General features: G+C 39.8%; 2 protein-coding genes across 2 annotated transcripts; both read left to right on the top strand.

The window, feature by feature from the left end:
• The first annotated feature begins 2,018 nt into the window (after positions 1-2,018).
• On the top strand, positions 2,019-9,026 carry LOC105939111 (translocon-associated protein subunit alpha). Its single transcript, XM_012881153.3, has 9 exons — positions 2,019-2,170; positions 3,707-3,822; positions 3,902-3,995; positions 4,171-4,298; positions 4,618-4,752; positions 5,459-5,535; positions 6,103-6,181; positions 8,033-8,126; positions 8,244-9,026. The coding sequence occupies exons 1-9, from the start codon at positions 2,101-2,103 to the stop codon at positions 8,303-8,305; spliced, it is 855 nt and encodes a 284-aa protein (XP_012736607.2). The 5' UTR covers positions 2,019-2,100; the 3' UTR covers positions 8,306-9,026.
• Positions 9,027-10,577: 1,551 nt separating this feature from the next.
• On the top strand, positions 10,578-19,154 carry LOC105939098 (neuritin). The gene is made up of 3 exons (XM_012881137.3): positions 10,578-10,975; positions 12,562-12,715; positions 14,391-19,154. Exons 1-3 carry the CDS (start codon positions 10,924-10,926, stop codon positions 14,617-14,619), a joined length of 435 nt encoding a protein of 144 aa, XP_012736591.1. The 5' UTR covers positions 10,578-10,923; the 3' UTR covers positions 14,620-19,154.
• Positions 19,155-20,143: the final 989 nt, after the last annotated feature.

The following is a 20,143-nucleotide window of genomic DNA, read 5'->3' as shown; positions in this document are numbered from 1 at the left end:
AAAAGAATCATACCATAACCAATAAAATGCAACATCTACAGTAACACTAACAATATAAGAGCAGCTAACACAATAACCATCAATAAAAGTAGCCCGATGCTCCTTCTTAACTGGAATTAAAAGCCAAATTTAAAAGATGAGTCTTTAAAAGAGATTTTGAATCAGTCCCGTTACTAAGTATTGAGCAGCAGGTATTGCTGATTTCCTGTAACCCAAACAGGGTTACAATTACAACTATATTACTTCTAACATTAGGTTACGTGTCACTTTGCAAGTTCCAGAGACCCAGACATACGTTGGTGGCCATCAATAACCTTCTGCCATGATTCTGGGTGGACATTTAACCAGAACCGGTATAGTTAATTTGATCGGGTTTATTACCTACCATGGGACCAGATTTTAAACATACTCTTGTCATTGTGTGGGGCTGTTTTACTCAAAAGTGTAATTGGGTTTAACAGAAACTTTGACTCTGGACAGCGGTCCCGAACACAGGCCAAAACCGCTTTGAGAATGGATAACTCGACCCATTATAAAAATGCCCTCTAGAATGGCCACAACTCTGTTGGAAATATGAGCTTGAAATCCAGGTTTGTGCCAGAAAACCCACTTGTTTGAAAGAGCTGTTCCATTTGCATTTAAAATACATTGTAGCTGCTAGTTGGCTAAAAAGGAACATAGCATTCATGCTGGTGATAAGAGCATTTAAACATTTGATTAGTACTGCAATCATGTCAGAGAACTAAAACAACAAACTAAAAATAACTTCTCTGAGACTCAGCATACTAGATGTGGTGAACCACAATTAGATTTAGTGTCGCTGAATTAGCACTGAAGCAAATGTCACCCTGGATTGACACGGGTAAACTATAAATATAAGCTTGAATGCAAATTGAAACCAAAGTAAAACTCGGTTTTCGTGACCATAATCAAATAAATCTCATTTAGGCTTCCAGTAATAAGCTAAAAACTAATTTAAATACAAACTTGGTGTAAGAAGGTCAATGGGTTTACTGAACAATTGTCAAATCAAACACCTTAAATTACAGAAAATGCTCATCCGGTGAAGATTTAAAAAGATACAGAAATTGGTTCTAAAATCTTGTTTCTTAATCACACAATAGACATAAACCTTGAACAAAGAAAACATACTTTCTTAATATCCCTGGAGAATGTTTCTAATCCCCAACTAAACCTTATAAATTTCTCCTTAAATGGTGTCCATACAGCCCCACATAATTCCTTCCTTTCTTTATTTGATTTAATATATTCTTATGTACAGCACATTTAACGTCAGTGGCACCAATCCGATGTACATTATGTCTATCTTAGTATTTCTTAAATAAATAAGAATCTCAAATGAAATGTAAAGCACTCTAAAAACAGATTATAAAAGCCAGTGGGCAAATAAAACATAATACAAGTGATGGGACCAGTTTTTAAAAACCAGCATATCACATTTAGCCAGGCTAGGAAGCCTGCAAAATTGGTGTTTCCGGAAAAAAAAGTCTTTAATTCAATATAATATAATATAATATAATATAATATAATATAATATAATATAATATAATATAATATAATATAATATAATATAATATAATATAATATAATATAATATAATAAGAGCTTTAAGTGCACTAACTGAGAAGGCCCTATCTCCTTTGTTTTTCAACGCTACGCATTTACCTTGCTTTGTTTTGTTCTGCTATATGAATTCATATTTAAAAATTTGCCTCAAGTATAAGGTGTTTGTCGTGGTTTTCTGTCCTGTGTGGCTCTGTTTTACTATGTGATGGACTGCTGACCTGACCTGACCTGTCCAGGATGAACCCCGCCTCTCCCCCAAAGACTTGACTTATTATTATTATTATTATTATTATTATTATTATTATTATTATTATTATTATTATTATTATTATTATTATTATTATTATTATTATTATTTTAAAACTTCCTGTTTCCGAGTTGTCTTTGAACGCATCACACGCCTTCCAGAGGCGGGTCCAGCTGTTCTTCTCCCACCTCCCGGCCGCCCGCAGCCCTCTCTTCTCCCAGACGCTGATGTGTTACTAACGTCAGCCTTCTTCAGGTTCTGCTAAAATGTTTGCTTTCGGATCAAAACTCCTGCTCCTTTTCCTGCTGGCCTTCCCCTGCGGGCTGATGTCTGTCGGTGAGTCTTTATTCGCTCCTTTGAAGCAGAGCTGCGCTTTTCTCTTCGCTTTTTGTTCGCTGTAAAAGAAGAAGAAGAAGAAAAAAACATAATCGGTCCACATTGACGTGGCACAGCCGCTGAGCTGCGCGCTGGGAACCTCCCGGACCGCTGCGTAAAAGTACTCCTCCAACTAAATGCGCGCTTACCTCCCTTATAAATCCAGCACAGCAGCCTTATAACGCAGCTCGCGTGTGATCGGGTTCAGTGGAAATGATCAGCGCTTATAAATCATTGTAAAGGCAGCCTATGATTAAGTTATTTTGCGTGTTGTTGTTTTTAATTATGTTTCTGGATACTTTTTGTCTTTTTTCCAGGCTTATTTAACGATTTGGGGTTGAGACAGCAGCTCGTAGCAGCTCCCTCAGCTGGGACACGTCACCATAGCTATGACAGGAACCTCGCTTTGTTTCTCTCTCCATTCATTGACCCGTATTCTCGGTTCTGACTTTTCTCGCTCTGCCCTTGTTCCGTTCAGCCCTGCAGCCTGTTTTATGTGCGCCAAACGGCGAATAACACACTTAAACAGTGATTGTAGCAAGAATGTTTCAATATTTCCTATCACTTTCCCTTTTGCGTTGCATCTGAAGTCTGTTTTTTGAAGGGGGGGCTTGAACGCTTCACAACCATTAATTCATAGACCTGTTTGAGATTATTATGGAAATATAAAGAGCCAGATTTGTTGTTTAAGTGGGGGATACGCGTTGTCGGCTTCTTTCAGCCAGCTGGCTGGCAGTTCACAGCAACATGATAATGATATGAATTTAAATCATAGGACATAACATGTTATGTCCTATGATTTAATAGGTTGACAGCAGGATTTCACTGATAGGGGCTGCACAGTTGGTAGTTCTGTTGCCCTGCAGCAACAAGGTGCTGGGTTCAAACCCAGACCTCTTCCGTCCCGTCGTAAAATGTGCCACGATGTCACATTATAATAATAATAATACATTTTATTTCAAGCGCCTTTCAAAACACTCGAGGTCACTGTACATGTAAAAACAATAAATGGTAAAAGCAGTCGTCATAATTAAAAGAAACAACACAAATTACACAGAGGAAAGTAATATAAAATCATAATGACACCCTGGACAGATGATTGGGTATAGATAGATGGATGGATGGATGGTTGGTGCCTATGAATGTCCCACAAGGGCTGGGCTCAACAATGTTTTCAGTTATTCTTTATTTAACCATTGAAATCTGGATGTGACCATCTTTGTAGCACCAATTGAATTAAATTTTATTTATATAGCACCAATTCATAAAACATGCCATCTCAAGACACTTTCCAAAGTCAAATTCAATCAGATTATACAGATTGGTCAAAAAATGTCCTATATTTAGGATAAACACAAATGACTTTTGTACCCAACCCAAAATATGTTGAAGTGGACACCATGTTTGGTTCATATATATACACCGTAGCAAACGAAACGCGTCTTCTTCAAGCCTGACCACCTGGTCTGATTCTCTCGCTGCGTCCTGTCTTTGCAGGCCAAGTCGGTGCACAATCAGACTCTGCAGAGGACACCTCCGAGGACGCGGATGCAGCAGTAGACGAGGAGGAAGACGACGAGATGCTTGTTGACGAAGATCATGTACAAAGCCGGGTACGCGGAGCGCCTGTGAGCACGCCGTAGCTTTTTACACGCTGGTATGTTACAAAGTGATTCTGTGTTCGCCCCCCAGGACGGAGGGGAAGACGACTCAGACGAAGCGGCTGAAAAACTTGTGACTTCACACCCCGACGCCGACACTACCATCATCTTCACGACAGGCGAAGGTGGCGCAAAAGCTGAAAGTTATTTTTATCTCTTTTGTTTTTTTGTTTTTTGTTTTTTACAAAATAGCAGAGTAAAAGAAGAAATAAAATAAAAGTAAACAAACTATAGAACTGACCTTTAAAGTGATGAAATTGGAAGGTAAAAGCAGTGGCTTTGTGTTTGTGATGTCTTCAGAGTTTCCAGCCAATGAAATTGTGAGGTTCCTTGTGGGTTTCACCAATAAAGGAGGTCAGACTTTCACGGTCCAGTCCCTGGAGGCTTCTTTCCGCTATCCCCAAGATTTCCAGTTCTACATTCAGAATGTAAGTCGTCAGCACACGTTTTCATATTCATTTACTCACATCTGCATGCAAAATATCTTCCTCGGTCTTTACTAAAAGTCAAACACTTGCAAATGTATCACAATAGTGAACATATTCAGTTTGATTTAGCTGTCGCAGAGTATTTATGTTGAACTTTGTTTTGTTAGGATACCAAGATAATGCAAGGCTAGTTTATTTATATAGCACTTTTCAGAAACAAGACGATTCAAAGTGCCGATTTAGATGAAATACAGACTCAGCATTGGCTTTCTGGAGTCACAGCCAATGTATTTTTGCCTAATCCGGTGTGTATTTGTAGTTCACAGCGCTGCCCCTGAACACTGTAGTCCAGCCCCAGGCTCAGGCCTCCTTCGACTACTCCTTCATCCCGGCTCAGCCCATGGCCGGCCGGCCGTTCGGTCTGGTCATCCTCCTTAACTATCTGGATTCAGAGGTGAGGGTTGGAAAAGTATCTTGTTCTAGCATGTAGCATAGCATTTGCTATAATTTTCAGTCCCAAGATTGGTTGCAATCTGAATATTCACCACTAGATGTCAGTAAATCTTATATACCGCCCCTTTAAATTAAGAAAATTAAATTGTGGTGTAATGTTTTTTTGTTTGTGTTTTGTATTAATACAATCTTGTGTTATTTAAATGTACACCTAAAAAACCTTCCTGGTTCCTGAAATTGAAGAAGAATCCATCACCGGCGCAGGGGCTGCTTTCCGCAGAACATTTCCCTGAGTTGTTTTTACTTGGATGAGAAAAACATGCTAAATGTTTTTTGCTACATCAGCGTTGCTTCTTTGCTTCAGTTAAAACCACCACAATCTTGTGCTCCATCACAATCACGGTCACATCAAACAGTTTCTACACGGCCAACACCCTCCGCTACTCCACCCCACCTACACCTACACAAGCAAAACAAGATGGAAATAGACATCGGTGGTTAAGTTTTACGTCTGAGGCCGACATTGTTATGTTCGAAACTGAAAAACATCGGCCGATGTTTGATGTCAATGGCGAAACATTGTGCATCCCTAGTTAACTGCAATGTAAATGCAACCTGCCTTGGAAAGATTTCTTCTCCGGGTTAAGGGTTATGGGAATTGATATCAAAAACAACCGATTCTCTAACGAGCATTTGTCTTTATTCAGGGAAACGTGTTCCAGTCGGCTATTTACAACCAGACCGTCACCATAACGGAGCGAGAGGAGGGACTTGATGGAGAAACGTAAGGCCTTTCACTGACGTGCCTGTCATATCCTGTCACTGACATACTTAAAGATATGAGCCTAGATAACGCGCGCCCTGTCCTGCTTCTGCAAAGTTTGCAATGTGCAGAAATACAGGGAAGACCACGAGCAATTGCAGCGCTCTAAAAAAATCGCTTCATCACAGTGAGTGGACAAATGAAAGCGATTAAACCAGTTTATGTGCCTCAGTTCCGTTTAAATGGTTCAGAATCACCTCGTTCTTTTCAAGCTGCCCCCTATTTGTTCTTTTTAGCTCTTCTTCACGGCAACAGCTCCCCCAGAATATTAAAAAGCTGCACAACAACCGTCCACAAACGTGTGAAGCTGACGCAAAGAGATGAGAAGTCTCTGTTGAGTTGCTGCTGCAGGATGCACAAACCTAGATGAGCACATAACGTGCGCAGCTTCCTTAAATCTCACTGAAAAAGTGCAGTCTGCTCGTAGGGTTGTCGCCGGAACAAGGAGCTCTTCAATGTGCGCTGTTACGTGCTCCAATGTGCCTGTAATTCATTGGGTAAAGCAACTATTTTGTTTTGTGCTTGCAGGATGTTCATGTACGTGTTCCTGGGTGGACTGGTGGTCCTGCTACTCTTTGGGATGTATCAGGTCCTGGAGACCAGGACGGTATGCATATTTTCAGTAACTTGGACTGTTTTGTATAAGAATGCATCTTGACGCGATGAGGAAATCCCCTTGCTTTTATGTGTGCAAATGCAATAATTGGGTTTCGAAAGAAGTCAATGAAAACACCGGAGAGTGTCTCTATTTCCTCCAAAACTTGTGGTGAGGTACCTTGTGAAACACGGCGCCTTGCAAAAGGATCCCCTGAACTTTATTACCATTTTCTCACATTAAAGCCACAGATATTTATTTTTTAAGACTGGATGTGATATACTAACAAAGTTGTGCATTATTGTAAGGTGGAAGGAACAACATGTTTTTTGTTGTTGTTTTTTTCAAATAGAAATCTGAAAAGTGTGGCTTACATTTATATTCAGCCCCTTCCCATTAGTGGCGGTTACGCAGAGCAGTTACTATTTTTAGTAACGTGGTTCCAAGAACTGCGAGTTGGCCTGAATACACGACATCAGAAGACAGTCGGTCGCTGATTCGCTAAGGTGTGGAGTCACTGTTTGCGTAACTAGGACACCTCCAAAACAAGAATCGGACCAGACATTTAAAAAAAAAAAAAAAAAAAAACACAGTATCCACAGCAGCTACCCCTTCACTGCAAAAAGGGAACTAAAAGTAAGTAAAATTTTCTCAAAATTTTAATATTTTCCGTTGATTTGAGCAGCTAAATAATAGTATTTGCCAGTGGAATGAGTATTTTTACCCCTAAAATAAGATAATTAGATATCCTGCACTTGAAATAAGATAATGGGGATGAAATGTTCTTATTTTAAGTGCAAAACTCTTATTCCATTGGCAAATATTCTTTTTTAGCTACTTAAATCAAGGAAAAATACACTAATTTCCAAAATGTTTTACTTACTTTTAGTTCCCTTTTTGCAGTGTTCTATCATTATACTGAATGAAGATGGAAGTCCCCAGATGAATACGATGGTCCAACGCATAGGTGCACACATTTTTGTGCTTGGCGGCTGATGGAAAATGTTAGCCATGTCGACCGCGCCCTCGTTGGAGTGGTACTCAGTTGTAATGGAAAACCACCAGTGTAGAGCTGAACCAAGCAGACCTGTACCAAAGGGAAGCGACAGGGGGCATGTTGGTGTTCTACATATGAGCCAGAAAGTTCAAAGCTAGTCTCATCTGACCAGAGCACCTACTTTCACGTGTTTGCGGTGTCTCCTAAATGACCGCTCCAAACAGCAAATAAGACTTCTTATTTAAAATACCCAACATTGTTCTCTTGGTGAGCTGTGGGTCGGTGCAGCTCCTCCAGAGCTACCGTGGACCTCTGGCCTGCTTCTTACAGTAATGTTTCCTTCGCCTGGACTGTTGGGTCAGCTGGACGGCCATATCTTGGTATGGTTGCGGTTATGCCGTTCTCTTTCTTTTCTTAGATGATTCAGCGGTGCTCTGTGAGATTTTCAGATCTTGGAATATCGTTTTTGATCCTGCTTCAAGCTTCTCCACAACTTTATGTCTCACTTGTCTGCTGTGTTCCTTGGTTTCCATGATGGTGTTTGTTTACTGGTGTTCTCTAACAAACCTCATTGACCAGAAACAAAACGGCTGGATTTATGGCGGCTGACATAATGCAACTTCTGAATACAATTGGATGCGCTGCGTTTTTTTGTGGAGGTATCAGATTAAAAGGGGCTGAAGGACACATTATTTATTTGAACAAACTTCTGAACAACCACTGCAATCGTCCTTCCTCTTCTCAGTCATATACTACGTGGTTTCTGAGCTAAAAATCCCGAATAAAACTCAGCAAATTTCGAGGGTTATGAATGCTTTTGCACGGCCTCTTTAATTTAATTATATCTCTCGCTTTGCTTTCTGCAGAGGAAAAGGCTTCCTGTTAAAATAGAGAAGGGTACCGCTGGAATAAACGATGTGGACATCAGCTGGATTCCTCAGGAGACTCTTAACGCCATGAGTATGTCGCATTTTACTCTGGATGTGATAAAAAAAAACACACAGAGTCAGAAAATGGAAAATAAATAAAATGAACCTGATTCTTCATGAAATTGATTTTTTACCTCTGATTTTACAGAACCTTCGCCAAAAACATCTCCACGGAAACGGACCAAAAGGGCCGCCGGGGCTGACCAGTGAGCCTCACTCATCATACCGGCCCTCTTTGCGACTAAATCCACGTTCCCGCTCGCTAAGGATCGACAGTTTGAGGCTTTCAGGCCGGCTCTCATTAGAGCGAAGCCATTTAAACACTAACAGAAGATTTAACTAAGTTTTAAAGCTGCGATTCTTTTTATTCCTTTTTTTTTTAAAGTAGTGAAATTTGTAGGAGCTGTGGTACAAACTGCCTTATGGATGCTGTGAAGCCAAAACCGTATTAGAGTCCAAAGTCAACTTAACATGGAGGTTTGTTACCTGCTTTATCAGGATAAAATAAATTGTCTGACTTAAGACCAGAAGTATTGAACGCTTGATCGATTTATTTTATCCTTTCTGTAAATCCAACACCTCAGTGCCTTATTTACACGCCAACTTTGGTGCCCTGCAAGAAGCTTATGGTAAAGAAAATGATGTCCATGTTTTTAATACTGTGACCCGAGGCCTGTTTGTAAAACATTTATTTTTTATCTTTAAGAGAGTAAAAGTGGCAGCTGTTTGTCCTATCAATGCTATAAAAATCTTCTCCCAACATTTCTACAGCGTTGTTCACCTATTTTCGTTTTCTCCTCCTCCGAGACGGAGGCTTCTTTAGCATTTCAGCCTCCTCATCCGCCGTCATGGTTGAAGTCTCTCAGGTTCTTTGCCATCATTTTTATAAAACCACCCTATGAAAAAGCAATAAAACGATAAAGAAGGGGTACTTCTTGTTGTCTCTTTCTTTCTTGGAAACTCCATCAGGGAATTGACAGCAAAACTCTCAAGACTTTTTAAATCAGACGAGCTTTTAGTTATTTATTCTGACATTACAAGTCCTCAAAACAATATTTAACGTTTAGTAAATGTGTTGGTAATGTTTTTCTCTGTCTCTACCTTTGTATATTATGCATTTTAGGAACATTATTTAAATCTTTGCGGCTCATTGAAGTGAAGCACATACAATTTAAATACCGCGTATTGTGCCAACAACCTGAAGTGAAACTGAAGAACACAATATTTAGTCTTTTTATCCTTGAGCAAACCCTCTGATTTTAAACTTTAATACCTCCTTTTATGATAAGAAGACCTTGAGGGGAATCGAAGAGAACAATATTAATAAAACACTGATGTAGAAAACACTTGTATTTGTATAGCTAGACTTACACAAAGCACCAGTTTGAGTGAGAAAACATTCAGCCAGCTGGATTAGTGCTGAAAGAGAAGGCCCTAACCCAGGTCTTTACTTTTTCAGTTATTTGCTGCTAGTATTTGTTTGGTTATCAGCATTAAGCCATAGAATAATATCCCAAGCTGTGAGTGTGTAATGGAGCTAAAAAGTGGAAAGACTGACACATCTGCCAACCAACCAAGACATGGCCGCCCACCTAAACCGACAGACGGGTCAAGGAGGGCTTTAATCAGAGAAGCAGTCAAGAGGCTCATGGTTGCTGTGGAGGATCTCTGCAAATGTAGGGTAAGGGTGGCATGGTGCTAAATATACATGTATTTTTTGGGGGAATTTTAAATTCTAATGAGGTTCTGAGCCTGATGATTGCCAACTAGTAGTGATATCTTCATATATCAATTGTTTTTGGTAGAATTTTTATATATTTCTTTCTGTGGAATGAGAACACTGCTTGGTGAAAACAATGGCATATTGAGTGATGTCATAACTTGGGGGAATAGTTGATTGCCAATGAAGAAAAGATGAAAAATATTGGAGGAAAGTGAGAAACTGCTTATTTTTGGTCATTAAATTTTGCATTTTGTAAATTTTGTCAGAGGATGTTGTCAGCTTATATGTTTTGTGTATCTGGAGTGTATTTATTGACAGCCTATCCAACCCTAACCCCACCCTATCCACATTAAAGTACAAGGACAACGCAAAGTGCATTACATGATTAAAACATAAAACAAATAAAAACAGAATAAAAAGAAAGCTGGGATAAAATGTAGAAAATTTGAAACAGAAAAGGTAAATGGATACTAAAAGCAAATATAAATGATTTTAAAAAGAGTTGGACTGCAAACTTAAACTAATAATGTTTCAGTTAACAGTTTAACTACTGTTAAAAAAAAAAAGGGTTCATACACTAAAATGGCCACATTTTCCCTCCGCAATATTTCCAGAAGAGCAGACCCTACAATTATCTGTTGTTAGGGTCAGAATTAACAGGAGAAAAAAAAAGACAAATAAAAAGTATGGCAGACCATGTCATGTTCAACCCATTTTTGAGACTTTGGCTCCCCGACTATAAATAGATTTAAGGTCTAAACATAAGCGCGGTCTGAGGAGGAGGCTGTGGAGCTGCAGCTCTGGTAGGTGGGAGCTGTCCGGAGCTGAGGGGGGGCAGAGAGATGAGCTCAGCGCCCGCCGGGGGGCAGGTAACGTCAGCTGTCGACCGGAGCAGGAAAGAAAAAGAGAGAGAGAGAGTGAGAGAAAGGAAAGAAAGAAAGAACGGCGCCGGGGCTGTATGCCTAATGCTCGGTTTATCGTGACCCGATAATAGACCAGGAACGGGCCGCTGATCTGCTCCGTGCATGAGAAGCAGCAGCGCTCCGGTTCCTCCTCATCCCAGGAGTGTCTCCGCAGCATCCCGCCTGGCTTGAAATGGGATGAAATGGGATCGTTCATGTCGACGAAGATCGGATGGATTCTTGCGATCGCTTCTGGTAAAGTAGCGCGTTTCATTTATCTGGACGAATATCGCTATTTTTAGGCGTGATTTATTTTTATCTCCGTGCGTCCCATCCCTTTGTTGGCTGGGTGGATGGATGGGGGTCTCTATCGGGACTTGCTGGGTGATGATGGTTACAGGAGACCTGCAGCCTCACCAGCTGGCTGTAGTTCAGACGGTCTGCCTGGTGCACAAGCTTTATGAACGCTGACAGTTTTATGTTTGACTACGGGAACAAAATGACAAAAAAAAATTGTTTCGCATTCAACAGAGCATAAACCTGATTTAGGCAGGGAAATTGAAATTCCCCCCCGGACAATGAAACGCTCCGGAAACATGTACAGATTTTTTCAATACATTATTTTTTTCGTGACTCTGTCAAAGGAAGCATAAAGAACAAGACCGTGCCTTCCAGAAGTATTCATACCCCTTGAAACTTTTTTTTTCACGTTCTGCCACTTTCAAGCCACAAACTTGTTTCTCTGGGACTGAATGTACTGATATTCAGAAACGCATAATTGGGAAGAGAAAGGAAAATTGTAATATTTTAAACAAAAGAAAGGCATTCCCACAGCATGATGCTGCCACCACCATGTTTCACCACAGGGATGGTCTGTTCAGGTCATCGTAGGGAGTTAATTTTCCATCACACATAGGTTTTAGCATGTAGAGCTTTTTTAATTATTATTCTTTTACTAGGTTTTTGTGGCACTAGTGGCATTTTTTTTCAAACCTGGGTCAGCCGCGTCGAGGACTAATGCATGGGTCGTGCTCACCATCCACTCCTTTTCTACACACACCTTCCCATCACAGGGGAGCCAGCATCTGTCTTCGGTCGAGGCATGGTACACCCAAATTTGTACGCTCATACTTACACCCTTAAAGTAATTGGTTAATTTAACACAGAAATTAAGGACTGAACAGAGCTCCTTAAGATGTGCAAACCTTAAAATGTTTAAACTCCTCCAACAACGTTTGCCCTGACCTATCTGATGTGTCCCTTGGTCTTCATGATGCTGTTTGTTTTCTGTTAGGCAAGGCAAGGTAAGGCTAATTTATTTGTATAGCACATTTCGATACAAAGACAATGCAAAGTGCTTTACATGACTAAAATATTGGAAAATAAAAACAGAATAAAAGCAAGTTGGAGTAATGTACAATTGGGTTTATACTGACAATAAATCACACACAGGTGGACTCTTTTTACCTTTTAGGTAACTTCTAAAGGGAATTGCTTGCACTGGATTTTATTTAGGCGCATCAAAGTAATGTGGGTTGCTTAATTGTTCAGGTTTAAATTTGGGGGGGGGGGGGGTCACATTGATCTATGACACATTTTATGACATGAAATTCAGAATAAAATGCATCAGAATAGTATGCCAAATGTGGAAAAATGTCATACTTTTGCAAGGCACTAGATTTGCCCTTAGCCTTTATTAGTTTGGTCTGATTTGTGGTAAAACATTATAAACTGCTAATAAGATTGTGCTCGCATTTCGGGGTTTCTATTTTAAATCTGTGTGTTTGCAGCGTATAATTACCCGGACCTAACAGCTTCTGTCTCTGGGCTCTGTTTTGCAGTTTTCCTGTTCCTCGCGGTGCCTGCAGACTGTGTAGATGTGAGGTGTGAGAACGTTTATAGGGACGTTTCTGAATGCGTCCTGGAGCTGGGGGAGAGCATGGACAACTACCAGGAGAACGTGACCAGTGAGCAGGGAGTTGCTGCCGTGTGCAGGTGACACCGATGATTTTATATGTTCATAAAAAGCAGGAGGGGGGTGGGGGGGTCTATATGTGCATCTTTTAGGGTCCCAAGAGAGTTTTAAATAACTATGGAAATTGATTTAATTATTTTCAGGGTCTGGGTGAGTATGGAAAAATACTTGCATTTTCACATTTTATTACTTATTTAAATTGTTTGCAATTGTCCGGCTGTCCGTATATTTGTTCTTCCTTTCTCCTTTACTTTCTTCCTTCCTTTTTGCCCTGTCTTCCTTCATTTTCTACATTTCTTCCTTCTGTTTTTTTCCTTATCTTTCCTTCCTCCATACATCTTTCAAAATATTTTTCATTCCTTTTATTTCCTCCTTGCCTTCTCCATTGCTTTCCTACTCTCCTTACATTTTCTGTCCTTGCTTTTGTTCCTTTCGTCTTTTCACTTGTGCTTCCCTTCCATCGGTTCATATTTTCTACTTTCCTTTCGTTGTTCCTTACTTCTTTATTTCCTTCCTTCCTTGCTCCTGCATGTAAAACCTAAACTCAATAGATGGTTATCTGCAGTATATCCATGGTGAACCTTAACACTTTTTCTTTTCAAATTGACCCAGGATGGACAGCTGTATTGAGCTGTGAAAAGGTATCGAGTTTGGATCTGAACAATGTACAGGAACCTTGATTTTGAACATTGCAATTGATTTTAAAGCTAAATTTGAAAGTGAATTATTGAATGAAATTGCCCTAATGCTTGTGTTCTCCCTAAAGCTAAGTGTTGCCTTATTCATTTATTCCATTGTGTTTGGTTTCTTAGTTTATTCTTGTGTTTTGTTCTTTGTAATTTTGTTCTTATTTCTCAATAACAGGTTTTCCCCATAGGCTGAAAGCTTCTTTGTGTCTTAGTTCAGCTCCACCCTTGTTAATTAGTCTCCCTCCCTCAGTCTCCTTCCTTATCTTCTGCTTCAGCTGCTCCGTATAATCCCCAGTTTAACATGCAGGCAGCCAATGTCATTCTCCACACTTCCCTCTGTATTTAAGTTCACTGTTGGTCATTGTCCTTCACTGGATCCTCCCGCTGCACTCCCTGTTATTCTGCCTGTGATTCTGACCATGTTCCGAATCCCATGCTCCTTGTGATTCTTCTGTAAGATTTTCCATTTTATCATGACACCTTTGCAACGCTCATCCCACGTTCTTGTCTGCGCTGTGGTTCAATTAGTATGACTGAGTGCAATAATGGAGATAAATATTCATGTCATAAGCAAATACTGTAGCGAGGGGAGCAGATGCTGTAATCTCGGAGGGAGAATAGAAAAGTTAATGATGCTGAGACACTGAACCACTGTGGTAAATAATTTATGACTTCACTGCAGCAGTAATGAAATTCAGGGGACCGTTTCTTTTGACATTGTTTCGGCACAAACTCTACAACTCTGGCAGTTTACTGGAGGCAAAGATTTACACTTACAAGGCTTCTGTTGAAAATTGCCCACTTGTAATATCATCTGCGATATTGTCTCGCTCCCGGATGCTGTTGCCATGGCAATCAAAAACCAGTTTGATTCACTGGAGGCCGGTGAGGCCATCTGAGCAACAGATTATTGGCAGCTAATTATTCTGCAGCCGCCGTAGAATGTACGAAAAGCTGTCGCAGGTTGAATTTTGACAGTCTCTTTTGTTGTTTTTTTTTGCCACAGCCACTGGGAAGCTTTCCACACGTGCGCTCTCACGGCGCTGTCAGACTGTCAGGAGGAAGTCAGCTCCATCTGGGAGACCCTGAGGCAGGACTCCAGGAAGATCCGCTTCCAGGGAAGTCTGTTTGACCTGTGCAGCCCCAGCTGCTCTCCCAGCGCACGTTTGCCTCTTGCTGCCCTCATCCTGCCACTGGTGCTCGTCCTGACTGGGCCTAATGGGGCCCCTGTGTAGATGGTAAACGGGTGTGATTGGGGGTAATAAGATGGAATGTAGGCTAAAGGGGGAGGAGGGGTTCTGTCTTCATGAGTTTCAGTACTTCTTAGCTCAGATTTAATGCCAAGGATTTAAAAGGGGTAAGTGATTTAAAGGATTTTTTTTTTACACTCAGTTGTCTCGTCTGTGGTAGGACAATCAATTTTGTTTGGCCAACAGTGTTTCAAATCTTCTGAAAACAATAAAAAGTATTTATCCATAATGTAATCCATGAAGGATAGCAGATTTTTTTTTATTGTTCAACTAAAGCAGATTATAGTAAATGTTTGCTTGGATACCAATGATTTCAGATTTATTTTGGACAGACACTAGGTTACTAATATATAGAAGAGGAAGATACATGTTCTCCACACCTTATTTTTTAAAGTAGTAACTTGTTTTTTTTACAAAGATGCCTAAACTGCCTAGTGAACATGTGTACATGAGCCCCAAATGGATTATATGGCTGGGGCCCACCTTGAACTTCTCCCATGGGGTCCACTTGGCTTTACTAAATAAATCTCATAACGGCAAAAAAGAAGCTGGATATTAACTTTGGATCTCAAATGGCTGTTTAACAAAATCTGTTTAAATTGTGCAACACATCCAGGGCCCATTTGGGTTTCACTTTGTGTGCAGGCTTGTCCAACATCAAACCTACATAGGTAATTATAATGTGGTTATTATGTAACTTGTAGACAATCCCATCTGGCTCCCTTTTTTTTTGGCCCATTTCCTACCCATGAGTGAATGTTGGCAGGGTGATGACACTTTAATTAGAAGAAAAGTCCATAACCACAGAATAAAACTCATACAACATGCCAAGTTGCTTCTTTACCCAGATTAAATAAAAACAAATTATTTATTTTTATATTCACGCTCTTGTTTTTTTTTTTTTTTATGATCCACTCACTACGTTTAAGCTCAGTCTGAGACAAAAGCTGGAAATATGAATGTCAAATGAACTACATATTTTTAGAATACAGAGGCTTGTAAAAGTATTCATACCCCTTAAACCTTTTTACATGCTGTCAATTTTGCCACTTTTTGGTTGTGGACTTAATTTGCTCAGTTAAGTCCTCCAACAAACCTCTGAGGCCTTCAAAATAAAGCTGTAATTGTATTGCAACCTTCATGGTCGTGGTAAAAAATAAAAGCATCCCCACAGCATGATGCATCCACCTCCATATTTCACATTAGGAATGGTATTTTCCTGGAGAAGAGTGATGAGGCCTTAGCAATATTTCTGTATTTATACTGAGAATAATTTACAGCTTCCCCGTCTCTACTGAAGAAAAGCATCTCCACAGCATGATGCTGCCACCATCATGTTTCACCATGCTAATTTTATGACTTTGTATTTCTTGATTTTATGTAGAGGTCTCAGAGCAAAGGGGATGGAATGCAAATGCATGCCGTATTTTTTTGATTTCTACATCCATGTATCACGTTCCTTCTACTTCATAGCTATGCACTACTTTGTGCTGTTCAATGACATCAAATCTTAACACAGCACACTGAGGTTTGCATTCGTAGAGGTACAAAAATGTAAAACAGTTCAGGCGGTATGAATATTTGTTTGTTTTTTTTTTGTACTGTAGATGAACATGGAGTTGAGCAACATTTCCAAAGAAAAACATATTTGCTGCTGGCCCTGTTGTGTCATCTGGTAATGAGACAACCTTTGAAACTAAGAAAAAGAGCTCTCTACTGAGGAATTTACCTGAATCAGTTTCAAACTGAGCGTTTTTTTTTTTCCAAACTACTTCTGGTCGAGAGGGTGCTGTGTTGTTGTTGTTGTTGTTTACACACTGGTCATGTCTTTGTAAAGATTTGACATGGAAACATGAGCCTTACAAACCAGAAAGCTCACCTTTCAGAAATAAAAGTCATGTCTTGTCTTGAAACTAAAAGTGGGGGGTCTTGATGCATGGTGACTGCAGTGCATTATTATTTTATATCTTGATTTATATCTATAAAAGGTAATGAGGGTGTTGTGCAACGTCCTGACATGGTGCATGATGGGACTTAAGCGCCATCTAGTGAGGTCTTCTTGCTGTGCTCCTCTCCGTTGTTACTTTAGTACCTTTTTTTTTTTTGACTGACGGTCAGCGGGCAATTCTGATGACGAATTGAGAGACAAAAATAGAGCCTCTTTTTCTTTTCAAGCCAAGGAAATTAAATTGTAATCTAAAGTCCAATTTAAAAACAGCATCGACTGGACTTCATTACCAAAGATCAATGGCCTTCGCTCCAATGCAAAAAGCTACCTTGAAGGTGACATTGGCAAACCATTTCCCTTCAGAACCACTTGAACTATATTAAAGAAGGTGTTGAAAATCTTCCTGAGAGATTTTGGTCCATGTTGACATACATGCATCACGCAGTTGCTGCAGTTAGCTGCAAATCTCCAGTTCCACCATCTCCATAAGGTGCTCTATTGGATTAAGGTCCACAGAGTGTGGAGGCCATTGGAGTACAGTGAACTCCTTGTCAGGATTAAGAAACGTGCTGCTGGAAGTAGCCATCAGAAGATGCAGACGCTGTGGTCATAAAGGGATAGAAATGGTCAGCAATAACACCCAGGAAGGCTGTGGGGTTTAAACAACCCTCACTAGCCACTAAGAAGTCCAGAGTGTGGCAAGAAAGTATCCCAAATACCTTAATACCAGAACAGTTTGAGGCACTGCTGGGTATATATTGCGGATATATCATCATCACAATAGCAGTAATTGTTGGCTAGTAGTGTCATGAACTTTCATTTTTCATGCTAATGTACTATTTAGCCAGTTGGATAGAATCTCACAGCAGCAGCTGCTCGCACCAGACACACACATCGCCCAAAGTGCTGAAGATCACAGAATGATGGATTAGATGAGAGAGAGTATATCGCAAATTATATCGTCATTGCAATATATACCCTTACTATGGCCATTTTCAGTATCGTGAAGCCCTGCTGGGTTTTTAACATCTAAAACGAGTCTTCCCATTCTCCTCTGACCTCAGCGAGGTATTTTCTTTTACCCACTGGATATTTCTAGATGAGGAGTTTCTAAAACACACAGACCAGTCAGTATGGCACCAGTGGCTTTACCGTGTACAGAATCAATAAAATTCCCTCTTTCTTTCTTTCTTTCTTTCTTCCTCTGATGCTCAGTTTAAACTCCCGCGAGTCTTCTTCACCACGTCTAGATGCCTAAATGCAATGTGTTGCTGCAATGTGATTTGCGTATTTACTTCTTGTATTAACAGTCAGTTGAATGGGGGTCCCTAATACAGTACAGCCAGTGGGTGCAGATGCCTTTTAATACCCGCAATCCAAACACCAATCTTAATTTCCTGCAAATTTCTGTGGAAATGTTAGAGCCAAGGAATCATGATGAACTGATCAGTAATTTCACAAGATGTGAGAACAACATTCAGCCAAAACCAAAAGGAGGATATCAGTTCTAATAAAACGTGTTTATTGGTTGATCGTTCAAAGATCCAGAGCAACGGATGAATTTGATTAAGTAAACTAAACTCGAGCTAATAAGGAATTAGGGGTGCAGTTGACAAAATGCTCATTAAGTTTATTTTGTTAAAAATGATGTAAAGTGACAATCAAACAAGTTGTGTACAGGTTTATACCTCTTTTTACCATCCATGTAAAATGATTTGGCCTTCTGCCTTAAGTCACAGCTATCACTGTATTTAACACCTGTTGACGTGTGTGTAAAATAATAACTAATGTGTGAATGTGGAATATTGTGAAATATTGCTTACCTGTGGTGGATATGGTTTGAAATAGTGAAACTGTAAGCAAAATAAAAGTGGGGGGCATTTCAAAGACAAATCAAATGTTTATGACTGAAAGTCAACATGTGCATGTGGGCCCCATATGGATTTTGGTTCAGACTGGATTAAGATTATCTGGGCCTGGGCTCACTAATGGCTTCTCGAGCAGAGTCCATTGGGTTTACTTAATTCTGCCCAATTCACCAAAACTAGTACAGAACCAACTTTAAATCTCAAATTGTTTTTTAAGGCCAATCAGTAAAAACTATGAAACACATATGGGACCCATATGGGTCCCAAATTAAACCCATAATTCTCCTGCATTATACATATACAGGAAATATAGCAAGGAGCCATTATGTAATATGTGGACAGTCCCATCTGGGGCCTATTTTTAGCACCATTATGGGTCCCATATGTGCCTGTAAGCTACACACTGGAATAGCTAAACCTGGTTTATTTGATATAAACCCTGGAGATATTCCAGAATTATGCCAAATAGTTGTAATCAAGACCTGTCATTTTAAAAAAAAAATACAACTATGTAGTTTTTACACCAAACAAACTTCATATAATCAGCACTTGGAAATACATTTTTATTGAAATAGGTTTCAGTTCTGCAGTTTCCAATAACATGACTAGCATTGCTCCCCCTCATCTGGTACAAATAGTTGTCTGTAATGGTCCATAAAAAGTTAAGGAGGACACAATATTGTTTTTTTCTATTCAGTGCAAAAGCAAGCAAGTAATGGCGACCTGTTTAGCATGTGCTTGCTCGACTTTTACCAAAATTGTGTCAGTCTGTGCATATTTGTTTTAATACAGACAGTCCTACCAGGTGTTCGCACCTGTTACTGGTTTCGTCCTAAGGTTGTGTTTTTCTCGCATGATATTTTATGACCATGTGTCAGAAAAACTGTTTATTTTAGCTTGGACAACACGTGAGGTGATCTGTGCATGAAGTGTAACAGCATCCTTTGTTACGCTGATTTATATTGTCCACACACCCCTCAGCTCTCATTAGCCCCCCCCCCCCCTCTCAGAGCATGTTTGTTCTAGTCGTTTCTACTTATTCCATGTTTTAAAAGAGTAACATCATGTCAATCCATCGTGCGCCTGGTGGTGAAACACAAAACAGTCATATTAGCATGAGCAATATCTTTGGAGAGAACCCCTAACCCTTCATATGCGATTGATGGAAGCATGAAAATTATCGCGATCATGCACACAATTAAAGTAGGATGAGTTTTAATGGCAGTTTAATCCTACGAAGAACGCCTGAATGTAAAAATAAGCTTTTCTTTCTTTTTTTACACATTTACAAGACTCTGTAAAGCAATATATGGGAAAGTAATGTAACTGTAACAATAAAGCACAAATAATAAAAACAAGACTTGTGTGTGCATTATTGTTTAGATCTCCTGTAGATCATTACAGTAAATGTTGCTGCAGAGTGCAACTTAAATACCACACAAGCTCCGTTTTTGAGCCGGTAATGAGCATCACAAATAGCTTTTTGTTTTTACTTGTAAGTGCTCGCCCATCTGCTGCTTTCCACCTGGATACTTCCTGCAGAGGCAGAAGTGACTGAAAATGACGGATCGTGGCCTACGGTGAAAAACCTAACAAGTGCAGACATGTTCATGTGCGTCTCATTAGAGAAATTATCTCTGTTTGAAAAAAAAAACAATTACATTTCAATGACATATCACTTGCAATTCAATTC

The sequence above is a fragment of the Fundulus heteroclitus genome, chromosome 20 (assembly GCF_011125445.2).
Source record: "Fundulus heteroclitus isolate FHET01 chromosome 20, MU-UCD_Fhet_4.1, whole genome shotgun sequence".
Taxonomy (NCBI): Eukaryota; Metazoa; Chordata; class Actinopteri; order Cyprinodontiformes; family Fundulidae; genus Fundulus; species Fundulus heteroclitus.
This window is presented reverse-complemented; position numbering and strand designations above follow the sequence as displayed.

Excerpts from the sequence above, each read along its gene's own strand:
- LOC105939111 (XM_012881153.3), top strand. The coding sequence starts at position 2,101 with ATGTTTGCTTTCGGATCAAAACTCCTGCTCCTTTTCCTGCTGGCCTTC. Across the intron at positions 3,996-4,170 it reads CATCTTCACGACAGGCGAAG|AGTTTCCAGCCAATGAAATT; the intron begins GTGGCGCAAAAG and ends TGATGTCTTCAG. Across the intron at positions 4,299-4,617 it reads TCCAGTTCTACATTCAGAAT|TTCACAGCGCTGCCCCTGAA; the intron begins GTAAGTCGTCAG and ends GTGTATTTGTAG.
- LOC105939098 (XM_012881137.3), top strand. The coding sequence starts at position 10,924 with ATGGGATCGTTCATGTCGACGAAGATCGGATGGATTCTTGCGATCGCT. Across the intron at positions 10,976-12,561 it reads GATTCTTGCGATCGCTTCTG|TTTTCCTGTTCCTCGCGGTG; the intron begins GTAAAGTAGCGC and ends TCTGTTTTGCAG. Across the intron at positions 12,716-14,390 it reads GGAGTTGCTGCCGTGTGCAG|CCACTGGGAAGCTTTCCACA; the intron begins GTGACACCGATG and ends TTTTTGCCACAG.